This window comes from Dendrobates tinctorius, unplaced genomic scaffold (genome assembly GCF_039654945.1).
Source record: "Dendrobates tinctorius isolate UK_male_01 unplaced genomic scaffold, ASM3965494v1 ptg000098l, whole genome shotgun sequence".
Lineage (NCBI taxonomy): Eukaryota > Metazoa > Chordata > Amphibia > Anura > Dendrobatidae > Dendrobates > Dendrobates tinctorius.
Genome location: NW_027361766.1, coordinates 25,708,882 through 25,729,829, shown reverse-complemented (window position 1 = coordinate 25,729,829; position 20,948 = coordinate 25,708,882). Strand labels below are relative to the sequence as shown.

The window sequence follows — 20,948 nt, the reverse complement described above, 5'->3', positions numbered from 1 at the left end:
AACCGACAAGTATAATGGACGGCAAGAAAGAAGTATTCCAGTGTATTACACAATTGGTTAGATGTTTAAGTCCCACAGTAGGACTAGGACTAAGAAAAAAATGGGAAAAAAAGTTTACAGATTTTATTCATTTTGAAAAAAATAAAACCATGAGAAAAATCGAGGTTTTTTAATGCGTTTTTATTAAAGATTATACAATATAACAAGGTTGTAGGAACAAAGAACAAACAGCATTTCTCGTTGCTCATTAATGTTGTCTGGCAAAGTTAACCTTGCCCTTAACAAACCATGGGTCTATTATCAAAATCATAAGACACCTATGCCAGGCACCAAATATTACTTACTTTATCATGAGAGAACACTCATCACCAGGGGACTAATGTCAACAGGGAATCAAACCAAGGTTTCCATACCTTATCACATTTTTCAGGACAGTGTCTATTTTTATATACCGTACCATTCTCTCATATTAAGATGAAGTATTTACCATATTGACCCCCCAAAAATTCCACATGTTTTTATTGCCAAGTTTGTAATGACCTCACCTATAAATAAAAAAATATATAAATTACAAAATGAATAAAAAGTTTCCGCGCTGACAACCCTGTGTGGCCTGAAAGAGTTAATAGTGAATGCACAATCAGCCAGAGATTGCAAATCGAGGTACTCACTGGTGTTCGTGCTCTATCCTGGATAGCGCGCCACAGTGAGCGGCAGGCAGCCTCGGCCGATGGCCCCCCGCTACTACACGGCGGCGCTGCCTGCCACTCACTGTGGTGCGCTATCCAGGATAGAGCACGAACACCAGTGAGTACCTCGATTTGCAATCTCTGGCTGATTGTGCATTCACTATTAAATCCTTCAGGCCACACAGCGTTGTCAGCGTGGAAACTTTTTATTCATTTTGTGCCTTTTGTTTGGCAGAGAGCACACTGTATCTGCTTGTTTTGCCAGCAGCTTTCAACTCCGCTGTGTGTTTATTCAGCGCCGGTGTGACATTTTTTATTCAAATATATAAATTAACCTACTACAGTGGATTTTGAGGGAAAAATAATGCCAAAATTTCTGTTGTTTTGTTTCTTTAACCCCCCCCCCCAAAAAAAAAAAAAAGTAGAATTAAACCAGTTGAAAAAGTGGTAAGTAACCCAAAATAGTACTAATGAAAACATCAATGATGGCTATGATGTGTGCAGTACACCTCTCCCAGAGAAGTGGTGATTCTTCTCCCCTGTCTCTGTGTAGCAGAGAGAAACAGCAGCATGGAGCTCAGTAGTACTGAGCAGCGTAGCTGTGAATCCCTGCCCTGTGGTGAGAGAAAATGCTAGAACAGGACCAGCATATCTCTCTCTGCCTCTTTATCTCTTCTTCCCCCACTGATGACACATTGATATCTTGGCAAAGTGCCTTGAGCAGGCGTGATTCAGACAGCTCTGCAGAAATCAACCATTTTTTTTATTTTATTTTTTTTCTGTCCTAAGGAAAACATTGAGTTGTAAATGAATCAATTTCATTAGATAAAGAACGTATTTTATAAATTGATTTGTAGGTATCCCGACCATTTTTAATGTGAACTTACACTTAAGGTCATATTTAGCCTTTTAAGGTTGGCCTAACCTGGCTTTACCTTCCTATAGGTCCGGTAGCCTAAAGAGCCAAAGGCCTCGGCGCGGGCTGCATTCAAAGCCAGAAAACATTCTTCTACCTTGTTATATTCCAGTCTTATACATCACTTTTGTTAACTGATTTACTTTGTAGCCCTGAAGGACAGCAAGTGGACATAAAGAAGTCCAGTTACAAAAAGGTATGGTAACCAGAATACAGTCTTGCTCTGTTTATCAGAAAGTACCAATATAGCTCAAATTATAGCTCCCACCATGACTGGCATTAGAGTCTCCCAGAATCCCTTCAAACAAAAGGAGAATGGGGGGACTACCCATTTGGCACCCCAGAAAGTAGTGTATGAATTAGACAGGTGGTTTTTGTCTGCGCTCACTCACGCCATTGTAGTTTATGGGAGTTCAGAAGCATTAGGAAGTAAGCAAAACGTATTTATTGTAGAGCCATGTGCATACATGACCTCTTTTTAGGGCCTATTTGCACAGTTTTAATGAGGATTTTACTGTAAATCCACATAAAAATGTTTATTGTACTCTGTGATTATGCTTCCTACTGTTTTACTGGGAAATGTTAAAAGTAACATGGAAAACAAACTGTGTGCACTAAAGGGGCTGTCCGATTCACTCAGAAACGTATTCAGAGAGTTTGATGTGGATTTAGGAACAGAATCTATTTTTCAATCCTGATCCAATACTCTGACTGTACCATGACGGCACGTTCCCACGATGAGTATTTAGTGAGTTTTTTTTACCTGCAGATTTTCTGTAGTTTTTCTGCACCAATTAGATAAATGAAGTAACTTTTGTTTTTTCATAGCGCTTTTAAGTGCGTTTTTATCCCTTTTTTGGCGCTGCGGTTTCTCTCTGGTTGGTATGTCATGCGTGAAATAAAGCTGCTTTTTTTTTTTGATACTTCTTGGTATTTATTGATACAGTCATGTGCGGATGACATGCAGATTTTCCAGAACTAATGCAGTTTTATAGGGAAAATCTGCACATAAATTTCATCGTGGGCACACAGCCTTAGAGTGCAGATTGGTGGAAGGAGAATTTGGACCCATCAGCCATTTATAGTGTATACGGTACTTTCGATATGCCAAAAATGTCACTGGAGGTAATACCCCTTTAATTTTTAGTGCGTCTCTTGAATTGGTTCAGTATGACAATGTGGCCCTGGAGACAGAAAAGGGTAAATCTGTACATCATATATTGGAAATCCTCTCCCAGCCTCATGAAGACCTGCAGAATTTGAGTATTAAGTGGTCATGTTCCTTGCCATCTTCCTAATCTGCACCATGTCCTTCTTCCAGCTGTCCAGATTCTTGCTGGTTATGCAGCAGCGTAAGATCCTGCAAGTCAAGGAGCTCAGTAAAGGAGTGGAGAGCATTGTGGAGGTAGACTGGAAACACCCAGAGTAAGTATGAAGTTGGCACATTCTGCATCTTAAATAAGGTTCACCAAGACTATAACATTAATGGTCTCTCTTTAAGATAGTCCAACTTCCAGGGCCCCCACAAATCACCATAATGATGGGGCTTTTGTGTACCTGTAAACACTACAGCCCCTTTATTAATTCCATAGGCACAGTGGCTCATCCATGGTAGTGGCTATACAGTGCATAAAAGTTGCCAAAGTTCTACTGACTCAATATCTGCAGAATTCCCAACCTCTTCTGGGATTAATATCTGCACAAAAACTGCCCTAGGAGCTTCTTGGCATGGGTTTCCACCATTGAGCAGCTGCATGCCTTATGTCACCAAGCACAATGCCAAGTGTTGGAAGGAGTGGTGTAAAGCCTTACACCACTAAACTATGGAGCAGTGGTCAGGAATTAATGCCATGAGCTTGTTTTCAAGTTCCAGTGATTGAAAAATCTTAATTTCTGCATACCGAGATGTTTTGGATCATTGCTTCCTACTTTGTGGGAACAGTTTGGGAAGTCTCTCTTCTATTCCAACATGATTGCTCACATTGCTAAGTCGAGAAAGACCTGATTATGTGCGTTTGGGGTGGAATAATTTGACTAGCCTTTACAGAGGCTTACCCCCAACTCCATTGAATATCATGGAATGATCTAGAACAGCGATTGTGAGTCAGGCCCTCCAATCCAACATCAGTGTGTGACATCCCAAATGCCCTTCTGGATGGCTGGACAATAATTCCCATAGACACACTCCAAAATCATGCAGAAAACCTTCCTGTACGAGAGGAAGCTCTCTATAGCTGTAAATTGGCAACCAGCTCCATATTACTGCCTAAAGAGTTTAGGACGGGATGTCGCGGGATCTCCTGTGAGTCTAATATGTAGGTCCCGATACCGCTGTCCATAGAGTGTATATTACTACTTTGTTGTTGCAAAAAATGCTAATTTTTCCCATTTTGCTTTTCTCGTCAGCATCAGATCTTTTGTCGCCCCAGTTTCCGAGTCGCCTGCTTCAGCAGAAGACATGGGCGGTGGAGTAGAGCACTTGTATCAGCCGCCTGAGATCATCTCCCTGTATGGCATATCTGCCAAGATGTTGCCTCTATTCCAGGAGTCAGGCCACAAGTAAGGGACAGGATCTACCAAACAATACAGTTCTTTGGTCTGACATGTTCAGCATTATAGCTCTTTACATGTGGGGCAATGGTGTTGTGAACAAATGATATTTTTCTGCATCCCAGTGCTCATAGCTCCAAGGAAAGATTGGGTTCAAATTAAATGAAATCTGTCACTAGGCTTTTGCTACCCCATCCGAGAGCATAATGATGTAGGGGCAGAGATCCTGATTGCATGTATCAATTACTGGGCTGCTAGCTGCAGTTTCGATAAAATCACGGTTTCCTCTGGTGCAAATCTAGCAGTTGAGTGAATGCTGAGCTCTGTATTAGCCCTCCCCCACCTCTGGCAGCTTTCTGTGTTCACTTTGCATAGGCAAAACGTTGCCAGTAAGTGGTGAGAATGAGGTTATACAAAACCCAAGAATATGGAGGACTATATGGCAACAGATATACTTTCCTCTAGTGATGATATCCTGCTGATTTTAATCAAAACTACAGCAAGCAGCCCAGTAAGTGACACATTGCTGGAATCAGTGTCTCTGCTGCTGCATTATGCTGCTTCCTGATTAGGTGGCAAAAACCTGGAGGCTGATTCTCTTTAAGGGTATTTCCAGCAATATCCATAATAAGCATCTTCCATCAATGTGTTTAGTGGGGGTCCATGAGTCACTAGAAATATCACTGGGACTGGTAGTGCAGCCCCATTGCAAATGCATCACTTTTCGTTTGATGTTTCCTGTACATGTTCTGTACAGTGTCCACCACTGATTTGTCAGGTTTTTCTCCATGAGCCATTAGGAGAGACGGTAGCTTGTTGAGCCTCACAGATGCTTGAAAAGGATAGATACTGCAGCCATTGCCTCCACTTTCTGGGTAACAGAGGGTAGGATCTAATTTTGCATTTTCAACAATTAGCCAAAATGAAACCAAGTGTTAGTGGGTGATGAGGGGCATGTCATAAAATGATGACAAAATACTTTCCTGTTAAGTGTCCTGCTGCTCCACTGCTGTCATTTTGGTGTTCCCTGGCCATCTTTGTTTACCTGGATGCAGTGATGATTTAACAGGTATATAATGATTTTTTAATTTTATTTTATGCCATTCCCCTCCACAGGATGTATGTTTTTTTTTCTCCAGTACAAACCATGCCTTAAAAATATAGTCTTGCTGACTAAATATCATAGAATCATCGAATCAAAGAATGCTAGAGTTGGAAGGGACCTCCTGGGCCATCTGGTCCAACCCCCTGCTCAAAGCAGAATTCACTAAATCATCCCAGACAGATGTCTGTCCAGTGTGGTGTAATGACCACTGTGTCCGCTAGGGGGCGCTGTGTGGATGTCCCAAGAGAGAGGATGAGTGGCAGAATACGGAAGGACCGTTATGTATCTCAAGGTGCGTGGCCTTGAGATGGACACTTATGTGTGTATTGATCAGCAGTGGTACTGCTGAAGTGCTGGTTCAATGTGTCAGGGAGAAGTCTCCAGGTAACTAGGGAGACGGGCGGACCTAGTTACCTACAAACCCACCCAGGGGGTGTGTTTAGAACACTATGGTAGAGTGTGTATGAGTGTGTGAAGGACCTGTGATGAGGTCATAGCCATGTGACCCGGTGGGCGTGGCTATGGACCATATTAGGTTTCCAGGGTAGGTCACATGTGGTGAATGCTTGGACCCGGTTGGTCCACTGTGGAAGGTCCCGCTTGGAAATGGGGCTTCCTGGCTGACAGCAAGGGAGTGGCTGTGTGTCATGGCTGCCAGCGTCTGAGAGTCCCAGAGGAGAGAGTGGATGTCTGCAGCGTGGAGAAACAGCCATGAGGAAACTCTGATGTGGGTGAAATAAATATGAGGCTGAAGAGCCTGTATATGCCAACCTGTGTGACTACAGGGAGGACAGAGAGAAGCTCTGTCAAGGACTCTATGCTGATATGAACTTTATGTTGCTTGCTTTGTTTTATGCTGCATAATAAACCGCATGGACTATACTGATTTTATGGAAAACCCATGCTGGATCTGGTTTTGTGGCGGCTAAGCGAGAATCCCCTAGGTGAATGACAGCGCTACCTCACAATTGGTGAAGAATGCGGGCAATATTGTAGCCTTGTTGCTGAGAGCAACGGAAGAGGACTGCAAAATTCGGTGGCTAAGGGCAACGCTGAGCCAGGAGGGCTGACGGTTGTGAAAGCCATGTGATGTGCTGCTGACCGGCCACGTGTGTGAGCAGAGCCTGTGACGGCCTGCAATTGGGGAAGCCACTGTCCGGCTGTAGTTCTGGAACCGTGGGGCGGCCTAGTGAGTAAGGCACTGTCCGGATCGGTGAGCCCAGTGCGGCCGCTTCCCCAGGAGATAGAGACTGGTGATTGCTAGGGTGCCTCTGCGGAGAAGAGGTACCCGAGGACCTGTGTGGCAGACACAGGTAACAGACTGGTGTTCGTGTGGTACTGACCTGGGTAAGTGAGTAAGACTGTGTACCTGGAGAGTCCAGTGAGGAAAGGTCCTGGAGGGTCAGTGCTGGGAGAAGAGTCGGATCCCGGGAGCACGTGGTGTGACCTTGGACCTGGTGAGGCGGGAGTGTTGGGAAGTCTCAGGTGGAGACAGATGTCCTGAAGAGCACCCGCCGAGCCCCTGGACCTGGTGAGGCCGGTGTGTGGGAAGACCCTGGGAGGAGGGTCGCTCCCTGAATCGCACCCGGTGCGCCCTATGTGTTGGACGGTCTCAGGTGGAGACGGAGCGTCTTGAATAGCACACAGTCAGGACACATGAGTTTTGTGTGGTGTGGTTTTTTTTTTCTTTTCTCAATTCAGCCTGTGGTGGCTAAGTGGGAGTCAAGAAGGTGACAAGCGGCTTCCAGTAACTCGACGGGGTTACGAAGAGGACTCCGGCAGCGGTGTGTGAACGGCAGCCGGTGGTGTCGGTGTTCAGTGACAGCAGGAGCTATGGTGGTGCCAACAAGGACTTGTGTGGTATCGTAAGAGACATAAACTGTGTGGTGTGAACTGTGGTCTGAGAAGACCTGTATAACGGACATAGGGAAGTCCTGGAAGGGGACGGTGACCCAAATCGGGGTGGTTACCCAAAAGGGGGTGGAGTCCCAGAGGGGGGTGGTAGCCCAAAAGGGGGTGGAGTCCCAGAGGGAGGCGGTGACCCAAATTGGGGTGGTGGTCCAGAAAGGGGCCGAGTTTGAAGAAATGGCAGCACTGGTTGGCTCAGTGGGTATGTCTGGGAAACCGCAGTGTTCGTGTATGTCGTTTCCAGAATGTGGGATATTCTTTCCGGGTGATGACTGGCCGCGTGTGTGTACCGTGATGCTACATCGGGAAGGAATCTCGGGACGGTTGGACTCCAAGAGTCAGGTGACTCTGGTAGGAACTCCTCATTTTCTGTCTGACCGAGAAAATGGTCCAGGTTCGCTGTAAACATGGGGTCACGGTGAACTATGTGGTAGACAGAGTAATGTTTGAGGGGCTCGGAGGCAGTGAGTGCCAAGGTGGCAGTATACCATCAGGCTTAGTGTATGCCTTGGCGTGGGGCTTTGACTTTGTCAGGTTTGATGATATATGCCAGAAGGGTGGAGACGTTCCTACTGGTGGGCTAACCAATACTAAGACGGTGATGGCTCCTGACGTGGAGAGGTCAGAGGTAGAAGTGACCGGGAAAAGGGGTACGTCGGCCCAACAGACGGACCTGACATCGCATGACAAAACTGACGTTGACCTGGTGGATAAAACGGCTGGAGTGTTCGCACGGTTACTGGGTAACTGGAGGGATTGTTCGGCAGGTCGAGGTGACTCAGACTCTGGGGGTGACTGTGGCTCTGAGAGAGACAGGGAGCACAGACTAGAGGAGCTCGAGAAAGAAGTCTTGGAGCTCAGACGTCACCTGTCCACCTGGCAAAGTGTGAACAAGATCCTTAGGGAAGAGTTGGAAGAACTCAAAGAAACTGTAAGAGATCTTCGGCAGGAGAGGAAGTTGGGCGAAGACTTACCGCGGGTGAGCGCGAGTGATAACAAGACGAAACTGCCAGTATCCATCTGGACGAAGGGTCATGAAGAGATAAAATCTTGTGAAGTTGGTGAGCTAAGGACTGAAGAAGACAGTCACCCGGTCGGGTCAACTGTATTGAGGGAAGTGTCCGTGGTAAAGCCATAGCCTCTTTGCCTGGAAGACCACGACCTTCAAGGCTGTGATTGAGGTACCAGAAGACATGCAAGAAGCCTGTGCGGAGGAAGGTGTGCATGAGGCTTTCAAAGAGGCGGTCAAGGCGTGTAAGGTGCACTGGGCACCTGAAACTCGGCAGTTGGTGATATCAGCCAGGGAAGATACAGCAAACCGGGTAGCTGTCCTGAAAGAGATGCATTTACAATGTCTCCATGCCAAACAGCTGGCCAAGCGGAGTAATATGAAGGCTGCTCGATGCCTAGAGTTAGCAAAGGAGGCTATGGATCCGCAAGGTTTGCGGAAAGATGTGGTTCCGGTACCCAAAGCTCTGATTAGGAGAATAATTGGAAGATCCGGGAAGGTAATGCAAGACCTTGTGAATATCTCCGGTGTGGTGAGGGTGAGGATTCCTCCGGATGATGAAGACCAGGTATCCAGTGAAGTGGGTAGGATTCATCATGGTGGTTGGCTCCGTGGAGAGCCTGAGAGACTTTCGGATGCTCGTAGAGTATCGAGTGGGGTACCTGCAAGAGATTGAGCAGTTGAGATGGGACCGTCGGCGAATCAATAAAGAAGTGCGGAACACCAGGTGGCGGCCGCCTTCGATCCAAGATGTAAGGACCCGAAGGGTTCCTCCAAGTAGTGACATGGCAGGTGGCCGAAGAATGTCAGCAAGTGGCAGTTCGATGGGCCGTACGAGGCTGAGAGACATTAGTTCCTGTGAGACGCTGAATGGGTCAGACTCAGGCCAGACAGTAGGCCCGATTAAGACTGATGACCGTACCAACCGGGAGAGCCGGTCAGTGGGAGAAAGGTCAGGTGCGAAGCGCACTGTAGGAGGGTGGTGACTAAACAGTGTCTGATGACGCAGACAGACCGTGACTGGAGGGCCAAGGATCAAGGCCAATATGCTGACCACTGGGGGCGGGGGAGGTCTAACGCAGAGATTAGGCCGTATGACAGATGGAGATGGTTCTCTCAACCTGGGGGGCAAGGTGTAGTGAGTGCCCGGTCTCGAGATCCTGGGGTGATGCTGTGTGTTCAGCCCCACAGGTTTGAACAGAAGGGGGAGGTATGTGGTGTAATGACCACTGTGTCCGCTAGGGGGCGCTGTGTATATGTCCCAAGAGAGAGGATGAGTGGCAGAATATGGAAGGACTGTTATATATATCAAGGTGGGTGTGGCTACAGACCATATAAGGTGGCCAGGATAGGTCACGTGATGAGTGCTTGGACCCGTTTGGTCCACTGTAGAAGGTCCCGCTTGGAGATGGGGCTTCCTGGCTGACAGCAAGGGAGTGGCTGTGTGTCATGGCTGCCAGCATCTGAGAGTCCCAGAGGAGAGAGTAAATGTCTGCAGTGTGGAGAAACAGCCATGAGGAAACCCTGACATGGGTGAGATAAATATGAGGCCGAAGACCCTGTGTATGCCAACCTGTGTGACTACAGGGAGGACAGAGAGAAGCTCTGTCAAGGACTCTATGCTGATATGAACTTTATGTTGCTTGCTTTGGTTTATGCTGCATAATAAACCACATGGACTATACTGGTTTTATGGAAAACCCATGCTGGATCTGGTTTTGTGGCGGCTAAGCGAGAATCCCCTAGGTGAATGACAGCACTACCTCACACCAGCCTCTGTTTGAAGACTTCCATTGAAGGAGAACTCACCACCTCTCGTGGCAGCCTGTTCCACTCATTGATCACCCTCCCTGTCAAAAAGTTTTTTCTAATATCTAATCTGTGTCTCCACCCTTTAATTTTCATCCCATTGCTTCTAGTCTTTCCTTGTGCAAATGAGAATAAAGATGATCCTTCTACAATGTGACAGCCCTTGAGATATTTGTAGACAACTAATAAGTCTCCTCTCAGGCTAGTTTCACACTAGCGTTTATTCCCTGCAGCGCACGGCGCAGCTAAACCCCGCCCCCTGCCGGCTCCCTGCCCGCCCCATCCGGTATCGCCGCCTACTATCGCACATGGACGCATGCGATCTGCGCACACTATCTTTAGCATAGGGTGCGCAGATCGTGCGCTAGTAGGATTTTAGTGTGCGCTGCGCACTTTTGAAGGTGCGCCGAACGCAGCATGTTGCATTTTGGCGCGCTCAGCGCACCTTCAAAAGTGCGCAGCGCACGCTAAAATCCTACTAGCACACGGCCAGCGCACGATCTGCGCACCCTATGCTAAAGATAGGGTGCGCAGATCGCATGCGTCCATGTGCGATAGTAGGCGGCGATACCGGATGGGGTGGGCAGGGAGCCGGCAGGGGGCGGGGCTTAGCGGCGCCATGCGCTGCAGGGAATAAATGCTAGTGTGAAACTAGCCTTAATCTTCTTTTTTGCAAGCTAAACATTCCCAAATCCTGTAACCATTCCTCATAGGACATGCTTTTCATTCCACTCACCATCCTGGTCACTCTTCTCTGAACTTGCTCCAGTTTTTCTATGTCTTTTTTAAAATGTGGTACCCAGAACTGGACACAGTATTCCAGATGAGGTCTGGCCAAAGAGGAGTAGAGGGCAATAATGACTTCATGTGATCTAGACTGTATGCTTCATAAATATTATTGTACTAGATGGTGGCCCGATTCTATCGCATCGGGTATTCTAATTCTAGAGTCTCTGTTAAAATAAAAAATAGTTATATACTCACCTTCCGATGGCCCCCGGACTCTTTCTCTCCTCTTCATGCTCCCGGCATCTTCCGGTCCCAGTAATGCTTTGCACGAAACACCGCTGATGACGTCACCCTCACGTGAAAGTGACGTCATCTCCGGCCCTTCTTGCTAAGCATTACTGGGACCGGAAGATGCCGGGAGCGTGGTGAGAGGAGAGAAAGAGTCCGGGGGCCGTCGGAAGGTGAGTATATAACTATTTTTTATTTTAACAGAGACTCTAGAATACCCGATGCGATAGAATCGGGCCACCATTTAGTGTATTATACTCCTGTTACACCCGGAGCTTCTGTCACTGTTCTGCTGTTCCCTAATGTATTGTCCTCCAGTTACAGCCAGAGCTGCAGTCACTGTTCTGCTGTTATCTAATGTATTGTACTCCAGTTACTCCCAGAGCTGCAGTTACTGTTCTGCTTTTACCTAATGTATTGTAGTCCAGTTACACCCAGAGCTGCAGTCACCGTTCTGCTCTTACCTAATGTATTATACTCCTGTTACAGCCAGACCTGCAGTCACTGTTCAGATCTTACCAAATGTATTGTACTCAAGTTACACCCAGAGCTGCAGTCACTGTTCTGCTCTTCTAATGTATTGTACGCAAGTTACACCCAGAGCTGCAGTCACTGTTCTGCTGTTACCTAATGTAGTGTACTCCAGTTACACCCAGATCTGCAGTCACTGTTCTGCTGTTACCTAATGTATTGTACTCCAGTTACACCCAGAACTGCTGTCACTGTTCTGCTGTTATCTAATGTATTGTACGCAAGTTACTCCCAGAGCTGCAGTCACTGTTCTGCTTTTACCTAATGTATTGTAGTCCAGTTACACCCAGAGCTGCAGTCACCGTTCTGCCCTTACCTAATGTATTGTACTCAAGTTACACCCAGAGCTGCACTGTTCTGCTCTTACCTAATGTATTGTACGCAAGTTACACCCAGAGCTGCAGTCACCGTTCTGCTCTTACCTAATGTCCTCCTGTTACACCCAGAGCTGCAGTCACTGTTCTGCTGTTACCTAATGTAGTGTACTCCAGTTACACCCAGATCTGCAGTCACTGTTCTGCTGTTACCTAATGTATTGTACTCCAGTTACTCCCAGAGCTGCTGTCACTGTTCTGCTGTTTTCTAATGTATTGTACTCCAGTTACTCCCAGAGCTGCAGTCACTGTTCTGCTCTTACCTAATGTATTATAGTCCTGTTACAGCCAGAGCTGCAGTCACTTTTCTGCTGTTACCTAATGTATTGTACTCCAGAATATGTAAAGGACTGTGCCTGTGTAATCAGCGACGCAGCAGTGATGCCTTTAACGGCTGTAATGTGCCTGTACAATAAGCAATGCAGCCGTGTTGCCGCGACGACTAAGCAACTGTCGCTGATTGGTCGCGGCCTAACTGCCGCGACCAATCAGCAAGGCAGGATTTCCATTACAGAAAGACAGACAGAATTAGACAATTATATAGTAGATAAATGTAGAGAAGAGATGTAGTGGATTGTGACGCTTCCTTGGAATGGCCTCATATAATTCTTTCTTTTTGTGTTCATTTTTTTGTAGAAAAGGTGACCTGCTAACTCCGAGTGATGTCAGAAATGTGGTCATCTCTTATGTCAAGACTAATGAACTTGCCCACCCTGAAAACAAAAAGTGAGTGTTTCTTAAAGATTCCTGCAGTTTCCGGTGCATAAGGTTCTGTAAGAGGCTCAAGCTCTCAATTTAGATTTCTAGTTAGTAGTTAAAAAATGGCAAATGTTCAAGCTGGAGCTTTATGAAGGACACACAGTTTATATTACAGTTTATTTCCAACAGACCCCTGAAAAATAGACCAAGTAAGCCTCCTTCTCCTGCGTTAACTAACTGATTACCACTAGACGTGATAAATGCCTTGCCCCTTGGATGGCATTGTATTTGACATGATACCTTTAGAGACCATTTTTAACTAATGAACCCTTACCTATATGGATATTTCACTAACCTTTCAGCCACACGTAAATGAAGTCCCCTAGTGTAATGCACAGTTCTTACAATAAAACAATGCTGTCTCAAATCTATGTTGTATGTAAAGACTGTGTTCAATCTGCGTATATATGGCTACATATTCTATTATAGGTTACATCTAAGGCACTTTCATCTGTCTAGTTGTGTGCCTTTCAACCACTCTTTCTATAACCTTTTTATTTTGTTGTGTTCAACCCCAAAATTTTGTTAAATGTTGCATTCTAGAAAATGCAAGAAATGTTAAAGGGAATCTGTCAGCTGGTTTTTGCTATGTAATCTGAGGGCAACATGAAGTAGGGGCTGAGACACTGATTTCAGGGATGTATCACTTATTAGACTATGTGCTATTTCAATGCAATGAGTGTTTTATCACCAGGAGATTATCACTGCCCAGACTAGGTCTTGCGTGCCTGCTAGGCTAACCCCACCACAAGCACTGATTAGCAACTTACTGTCACTAACGGATGTACACAAAAGCTGTGGTATGGGAGGGATTAGCTTTCTGAGCTCTGCTACATCTAAAAACTCTGTATCAGGCCTGCTGAACCCAGTAAACTAAGTGATGCATCACTGGAACCAGGGTCTCTTTTCCTACATTATGCTGCTATCAGATGAGTTAGCAAAAAACCTGATGACAAATTCCCTTTAATTGGCTTCTATTTTTTCCACTAGTACTTTTCAGCAGGATTTAAATTTTCCATGTCGTAGTTTTGATCAGTCTCGCCTCTGCCCCTACAGCTTTGTGACAGTTAACCCTGTGATATGCGACTGCTTGCTGGATAGATTTGAGCAGAATGACATCACTCATCTCAAATGGGATGACCTGGTCACAAGGTAAAGTTTGTAATGAAACCTCCAAAGCAGATTTGATGTGTTAATCTGATGAGTTTTCTTTTCTTGATAAAGGTGCATTTATTTACTGCCTATAGTAATTGTGATGTTTCACCTATGTTGGTCCTAGGGGCTTGAATTGTGGTTTGGAAAGATCTGTGTAGCTTAGGACATACCCCCACATTTTCTTTACATGCACAATGATAATTGAAGAATAATTTAATATTAATGTAATATGATAGTTAAGGGGGTTGTCCGGTCTTGTTGTGAAAGCATGCTGTCACTCTGTATAACTGCAGACTTGTGAATCCATAAATCCGTACCGTACGCCATTAGGATCCTCAGCTATCGCCGGTAATAGCAAACGGTCACATGACCGCAAGTATGAGCTCTTCTTACATTCGAAATAAAATAAACCAGCGGCGCTAGTGTATAAAATTGTTTCAGCAGCGAGTAAAAATCCCCACACCACAAGGGATAAAATAAATAATGAATCATACAAATAATAGTCGCGCTGTGAATCAATAGAAAATAAAAGTAAAAATATTTACCTGTAATGTTGAAGCAGTAGACTCATAAGCATTAAATGCTAAGAGAAAAAATGAAGTTTGATTGATCAAACTACAAAGAAAAAAGGGAAAACAGATGTTTTAAATGTGATAATACAGATCCATGTACCCAATAAGAATAAAATGACAGGGTCGCGCTCTAATATTTAAAAACAACCGCTTGTGATATAGCTGTGAAAATGTGAATAAGAACAAATATAAAGGGGGAATCATAAATAATAAGGTGCTTTAGATGTGATCCAAACTTAACCCCAATATGTCAAGTACCTCTAAAGGGAAATGCAGATACCAACGCCAGATAGTTCACCACAATCAGTGGTCTTTGGAGTGGTGGCACTAGAATGTCAGTAGGTAGGAGTCAATGGCTTGGGGAGAGTCCCGGTTGTTAGATGTAAGCAGATAAGTCCTGGAGCTCTGTTCCGGCCGGTAACAGACTCTATATACAGACAGACGTCCAGTAATCCTCAGATGATAGCAGACCCCACGTGGATAGCGTAAATGCGGGGGGACTAAATGTAAATGCTGAACGCTCACCAGAGTTAACGATGTCCAGCAGCGGCCGTCACGCCAGCCGCATAGTAGAATACAGACACCCGCAGTCAGCGTGGTGTGTGTCTGCTGGACATCGTTAACTCTTATTTCCCTTGTAACTGGGGATGGTATATTAGCCCCAGTTACAAGGGAATTAAGATGAAAGTAAAACTACAGTAATTGCCCCCTCCCACTTCCAAAGGTCATTCATGACCTTAGTGGAACACAGTGTGAAAAATAAATGCATTTACAGGTAATAAAATAAAAACTTGTCAATCAAAATTACTGTTACTAGTCCCACCCCCGTAAAAGTGTGTCCAATATATAAAAATGTTGCAGAATGGTGAACCAATTTTTAAATGTATTTTAGTAGTCCTATGGCCATCAATAAAAAATAGTGAAAAAAACATCTGTTTTCCCAGCCATATTCCCAATAGGAAGAGAATTTGATAGTGACATAGTAATGAAGCCCCATGTATCACGGCGAAAAAAACAGCAACAAAAAAACGCAAAAATTACATGAATATCCAAATGAGAAAAATTTTTACAGCTTTTTAAACTGTGTGTAGAAAATGAGGAAGAAAATGTACAGGTTCTGGAATGGGGGTGAGGGTAGATTGCCTGTTTAAAGAGTAACAGTCATTTTATTTTTTTTTTTTTCATAATTTAATAGTACACATGAAAATAAGTAACATTTTAGTAAATCTCATCAAAGAAATGTTCTCGTTTCTCCTCCTGCAAAGGTCTTTCTTTCTGTAAACTCTTTCTTTAGTGGTAAATTAATATCTATCTTCAGTGAATACAGCTTCCAGTTACTGTGCTGTATAACGTCCGTGCCACCAGCTCCTCCCCTCTCCATAAAAGCTTCTGAGCACCAACTGTCATCTCTTCTCTCAGTAATGGGGAAGTCTACATTCTCTAAAGACAGATTTTACCTGTGAATTGAGACTGTTGAGATTAAATGATTAGTCCATCAGTAGAAAGAAGCAGATTTCTCTGATAAAATCTATTACAAAGTTTTTTACTTTTCCTATCTACTGTTCATTTATGAAAAAAAAAAAATTGTTAATCTGTAAATTCACAAGAGCAAGTTCTGGGATCCAGAATGACTTACTGGGAAATCACGCTGAGGTTTCAGAGAGAATATACTTTAAAGCTCAGGCTGTCTCTTCCCAGCGCTGCTGCAGGTGAATAACAGATTTTTCCCATGTTAAAGCCGGCCAGGAGCTACACCTGTTGTCCATGGCCGTATGTTCAAAGTATATTTTCCCTGAAACAGTGGAGAATTTCAGAGGAAAGCATACCTGGTGCAAGCGGGCTGCCAGGTCCTGTTGTATACTGTCTGTGGTTTTGACAGCATGAATCAGATGACAAGTTCCCTTTAAATAAAATCTGTCATTGGATTTTTTTCATTTAAACGGAGAACCTTTTCATTTGCTGTTGTTCACTGGTTTTGGAACAGTTTGCTGGGGTTTTTTTTCCGTTGTGTTCCAAACTTGTGCCTTCCAGTTATAATAGTGCAAAATTTCTCTTCAACCAAGTGGGCGTATACCACAGAACTTCTGTAATAGAAAAAGCAAACAACATGGAGAAGTTCTGTGGCACACGCCCAGTTGTTTATTTGCAGAGTACACAGAAACAAAAATAAAAGCTGGTCCAGTGGAGTAGCAGCAACTGGAGGAGGTCCTCGGGTTATAGAACGAAAACTCCAGTGTAAGGTCCTCTGTGCACAGCTACTCCAGCATGATCGGTTTATAATGCGACCTCACCGGCAATATTTTAGGTGTGTAATCACTTCTTCAGTTTCTTCCATGCATTTTTAACCCTTCATTATAGACATGTCATCTGATAATGGTCTGACTACCAGTCCACTACATGCCATCCTGTGTACACAGGAGGTCAATCCCTAACTTTTGTTGGCTTTCATCACTTATCAAATTGTCCAAGTTGCTTTCAGACACTACCCTTCCCCATCGAGCCCCATCCTTTTTTTTATTCCCGCCTTATGTCACTATGTATATAGGTGTAAAAAAGTCTCAGGTGTTGCCCACTCACCGCAATTCCAATGCCATCCTCCCCACAGTAGGTACATGAACAGTGAATAAATGGAGCAGAGGTCCACATGCATCACACCAAAATGGGCTTAGACTCCACGACTCCGACTCCACAGCCCTGACATGCATGATGACTTCTTCATTCAGATGGGACCCTTTATAGCCTCATTCTTGGGATTAGTGAGGTACCGTCCCCCTAACATATATAGAGAGTATAACTATGGAAACTTGGTATAACCCCTTTAAGCTCTATCTTGCGTATGGCTTTTCCCTAGGTGTTTAGAAAGAATGCAACATTCACATCAAGTGACCTTCCTTGGGTGCTCTCCAGTCATTCGGAAAGGGAACATTGAACCCATTGAAATCAGCGTGGCACAAAGGGCTTCAAACAAAAAGGTGATTTAGAGTGAAAACTAAAATAAAGTTATTTAAAAATACAGGCCAGGCCATATATTCTATGAATATATGTACATATATAGTTCCTTGAAAAAGTATTCATACCCTGTGAACTTTTCTACATTTTTTTTCTCGTTACATCCAAAAACTTAAATGTATTTTATTGTAATTCTGTGTGATACGACAACACAAAGTAGCCAGTATTTGTGAAGTTTTAAAAATATAAACCTGAAAATTGTGACGTGCATTTGGATTCATTCCCCTTGATTCAATGCTTTGTAAGGCCGGTTTCACATTTGCATATGGAGGAGCTTCGGAGGGCTGCGGACTTCCTCCGTGAAGCTCCGCCCACGGCCGCACCTCCTCCGGTCATCTCTGCCTCCGTCGGCATGCGGCCTGCGTACCCAAGCTTTAGCATTGGGTACGCAGGCCGTGCCGATGTATGCGGATGCCTCCGCATGCGTCGTTTTGACGGTGCGCCGAACGCAACGTGTTTCCTCTTGCCACTCTTCCATAAAGGCCATATTTGTGTAGTATAAGATTAATAGTTTTCCTGTGGACAGATTCTCCCACCTGGATCTCTGCAGCTCCTCTAAAGTGACTGGGCATCTAGGCTGTATTTCTAATTAATGCTCGCCATGCCTGAGATGTCAGTTTAGGTGAACGTCCATGTGTTGGTAGGTTTGCAGTTGTGCCATGCGTGTTCCTTTTTTTGATTGGTGGATTGAACAGTTCTCTGTGAGGTGTTCATTGCTTGGTTATTTTTTACAACCTAACCTTGCTTTACTCTTCTCCACAACGTTAACCCTGACCTGTCTGGTGTGTTCCTTGGTTTTCATTATGCTATTTGATCCCTAATGTTCTCCAAAAAAAACTTCTGATGCCTTCACAGAACAGCTGAAGTTAATCTTAGAATAAATTACACAAAGGTGAACTCAATTTACTTTTAATGTGACTTAGGCTAGTTTCACACTTGCTTTTTTTTGCAGCGCGTTTTTCCCGCAAAAAAACGCATTGAAAAAACGCATACAAAAGCATACAACTGCTGCGTTTTTTTCAAGCATTTTTATGAGCATGCATGAAAAAAACGCAGCGTTTTTATGCGTTTGTATGCGTTTTTAGTGCGTTTTTACCGCGTTTGCGTTTTTTTCCAACATTTTTAGGTGGCCCCTCACACTACCCAAACCATGACTTTACTAACCCTGACCCTAACCCTGACCCTAACCCTTAACCAAATCATACTTAACCCTAACCCAAACCCTAAACCCTAACTAACCCTAACCCTGACCCTAACCCTAACCCTAACCCTGACCCTAACCCTTAACAAAACCATACTTAACCCTAACCCTGACCCTAACCCTAACCCTGACCCTAACCCTTAACCAAACCATACTTAACCCTAATCCTGACCCTAACCCTGACCCTAACCCTGACCCTAACCCTTAACAAAACCATACTTAACCCTAATCCTGACCCTAACCCTGACCCTAACCCTTAACAAAACCATACTTAACCCTAATCCTGACCCTAACCCTGACCCTAACCCTTAACCAAACCATACTTAACCCTAACCCAAACCCTAACCCTGACCCTAACCCTAACCCTAAACCCCCTTAACTAACCCTAACTCTAACCCAAACCCCTAAATTCCATGGTTAAAAAAAAAAAACGCATGTGCAAAAAAACGCATACATGAGCATGCCAGTGCGCACATATGCGCATCCATAGGCTATAATGGCCATTTTTAGCGCAAAACGTGCGCATATGTGCGCATGCGCTTTTTTGCAGGGCCAAAAAATGCAACATGCTGCGTCTGGAAAATACAAACGCACACCCCAAAAAAACGCAGCGCATGAAAATCGCATACATGCGCTTACAAGCGCGCAGGTATGCGCACCCATGTTAAATATAGGGGAAAAAACGCATGCGCACATATGCGTTTTTTTCCAGCGCTAAAAAACGCAAATGTGAAACCAGCCTTATTGAGGCAGTTGGTCACTCAAGATTTAATTTAGGGCTGTCAGACTACAGAGGGCTGAATACAAATTCATGTCACAATTTTAAGATTTATATTTCTAAAATAATTAGAAAACCATGTATCATTTCCTTTACATTTGCCAAATACTTGCTACTTTGTGGTGGTATATCACATAAAATCAGATTAGGTATCCTGCCATTTATTTATCTATGTAGTATAACACTACAAAACTTGACTGCTAAAATTCCGTACTGCTGTTTGTACGACATTACTCTGCCTAATAATTTATGTAGACTGGAATACCCCTTTATCATCCTATCCACTTTGGCCGTTATGTCCCCCGTTTCTCCCTATCTGCGAGGCCACTGCCTGCAGGAGTTGAGTGGAGTGATAGGTCACACGTGCACTCTTTTGCTCCATTCCAAACCTACGGCACTAAAAATACAAAGAAAAAAACCCATCAAATTACGGAAAACAAGAAGCGCTAGGACCCACACCAATCTAGATATTGGATGGGTGGTATTACTGGAATACTATTTTAATGCATAATTTTGGGCAAAAATAGAATAATCATCTTTTGGCTAGCATTATGGAGGTCTTCCACCTCTTTAGATCTTACGACATGATATTCAGATATGTGATACCGAATAGTGCGATGTATTTCTGGGCAAAAACAAAAATTTTTTCCAGAGGTACACTCGACTTTGTTTTAGCACATTGTAATATATGACATAATATTAACCTGTTTGATGCAGGTAACAATGATCAGGAATCTGGAATTGTACGGTTTAGACCCCTCGTCATTTGCCAGCCAGCTACAGCAAAGGGTCCAGGCCAGTGCCAACTGCACTCCACTTCCGGGAGCAAAAGACAGAGTCCAGGTTCAGATTCAGGGAAACCAGTTGTCACAAATTGGAAAGTTGCTGCTTGGTGAGTAATATGTCCGTGCAATAACTGGATGGACTAGCAGAATTTAATTGACAAATTGGAAAGTAAGCATTCTTGTCAAACTAAAATTGCAAATGAAAGATGATATTTGGACTATTCATCAGAAAGTCATGCTTGAATCTTTATGGAAATGAGAGGGCAAGTGCACATAGGGTTCGTTGATTCCGGGCATATGCCCCAATCCTCCTGGTTAACCGGTCTGTCCAGCACTGCTACATCACAGTCATCGGCATCACTGGACTGATGTCAATCAAGCCACTAGGGGTGAATCAATGCACTAGATGGAAATGGTCCATTCTCTCTGCACTTGCAGCCTCATTTACATAGACATTCCATAGTTGAGAATATCAACTTTGAATTATTACTTGTGGTCATTAAGGTATGTTTAACTGGTCTTTTACTATCTTTTTCAGCAAAGAAGTTTGGTGACACTTTAAAGGGAGTCTGTCAACAGGCTTTTACTATGTAATCTGAGAGCAGCATTATGTAGGGGCTGAGACGCTAATTCCAGAGATGTATCACTTACTAGTCTGCATGCTATCATTTTTATACAATCACTGTTTTCCCTTCACCCATGACAGCACACCTGAGAGAGGGATCAGCCCCGCCAGGACAGGAACCTACTGAAATATCAGGGGCGGCACCTCTCCCCCGCT

At 44.3% G+C, this 20,948-nt stretch overlaps 1 protein-coding gene across 8 annotated transcripts in view; it reads left to right on the top strand.

The window, feature by feature from the left end:
* EIF2D (eukaryotic translation initiation factor 2D) overlaps nt 1–20,948 on the top strand; it is a 70,141-nt gene that overhangs the window by 40,352 nt on the left and 8,841 nt on the right. For all 8 annotated transcript variants that reach the window (XM_073587253.1, XM_073587248.1, XM_073587251.1 and 5 more), the window contains exons 8-14: nt 1,756–1,801; nt 2,927–3,030; nt 4,012–4,164; nt 12,545–12,634; nt 13,724–13,819; nt 17,246–17,366; nt 20,100–20,274. In XM_073587253.1, coding sequence (XP_073443354.1) covers nt 1,756–1,801; nt 2,927–3,030; nt 4,012–4,164; nt 12,545–12,634; nt 13,724–13,819; nt 17,246–17,366; nt 20,100–20,274 — 785 coding nt within the window. The remainder of the gene's footprint in view (nt 1–1,755; nt 1,802–2,926; nt 3,031–4,011; nt 4,165–12,544; nt 12,635–13,723; nt 13,820–17,245; nt 17,367–20,099; nt 20,275–20,948) is intronic.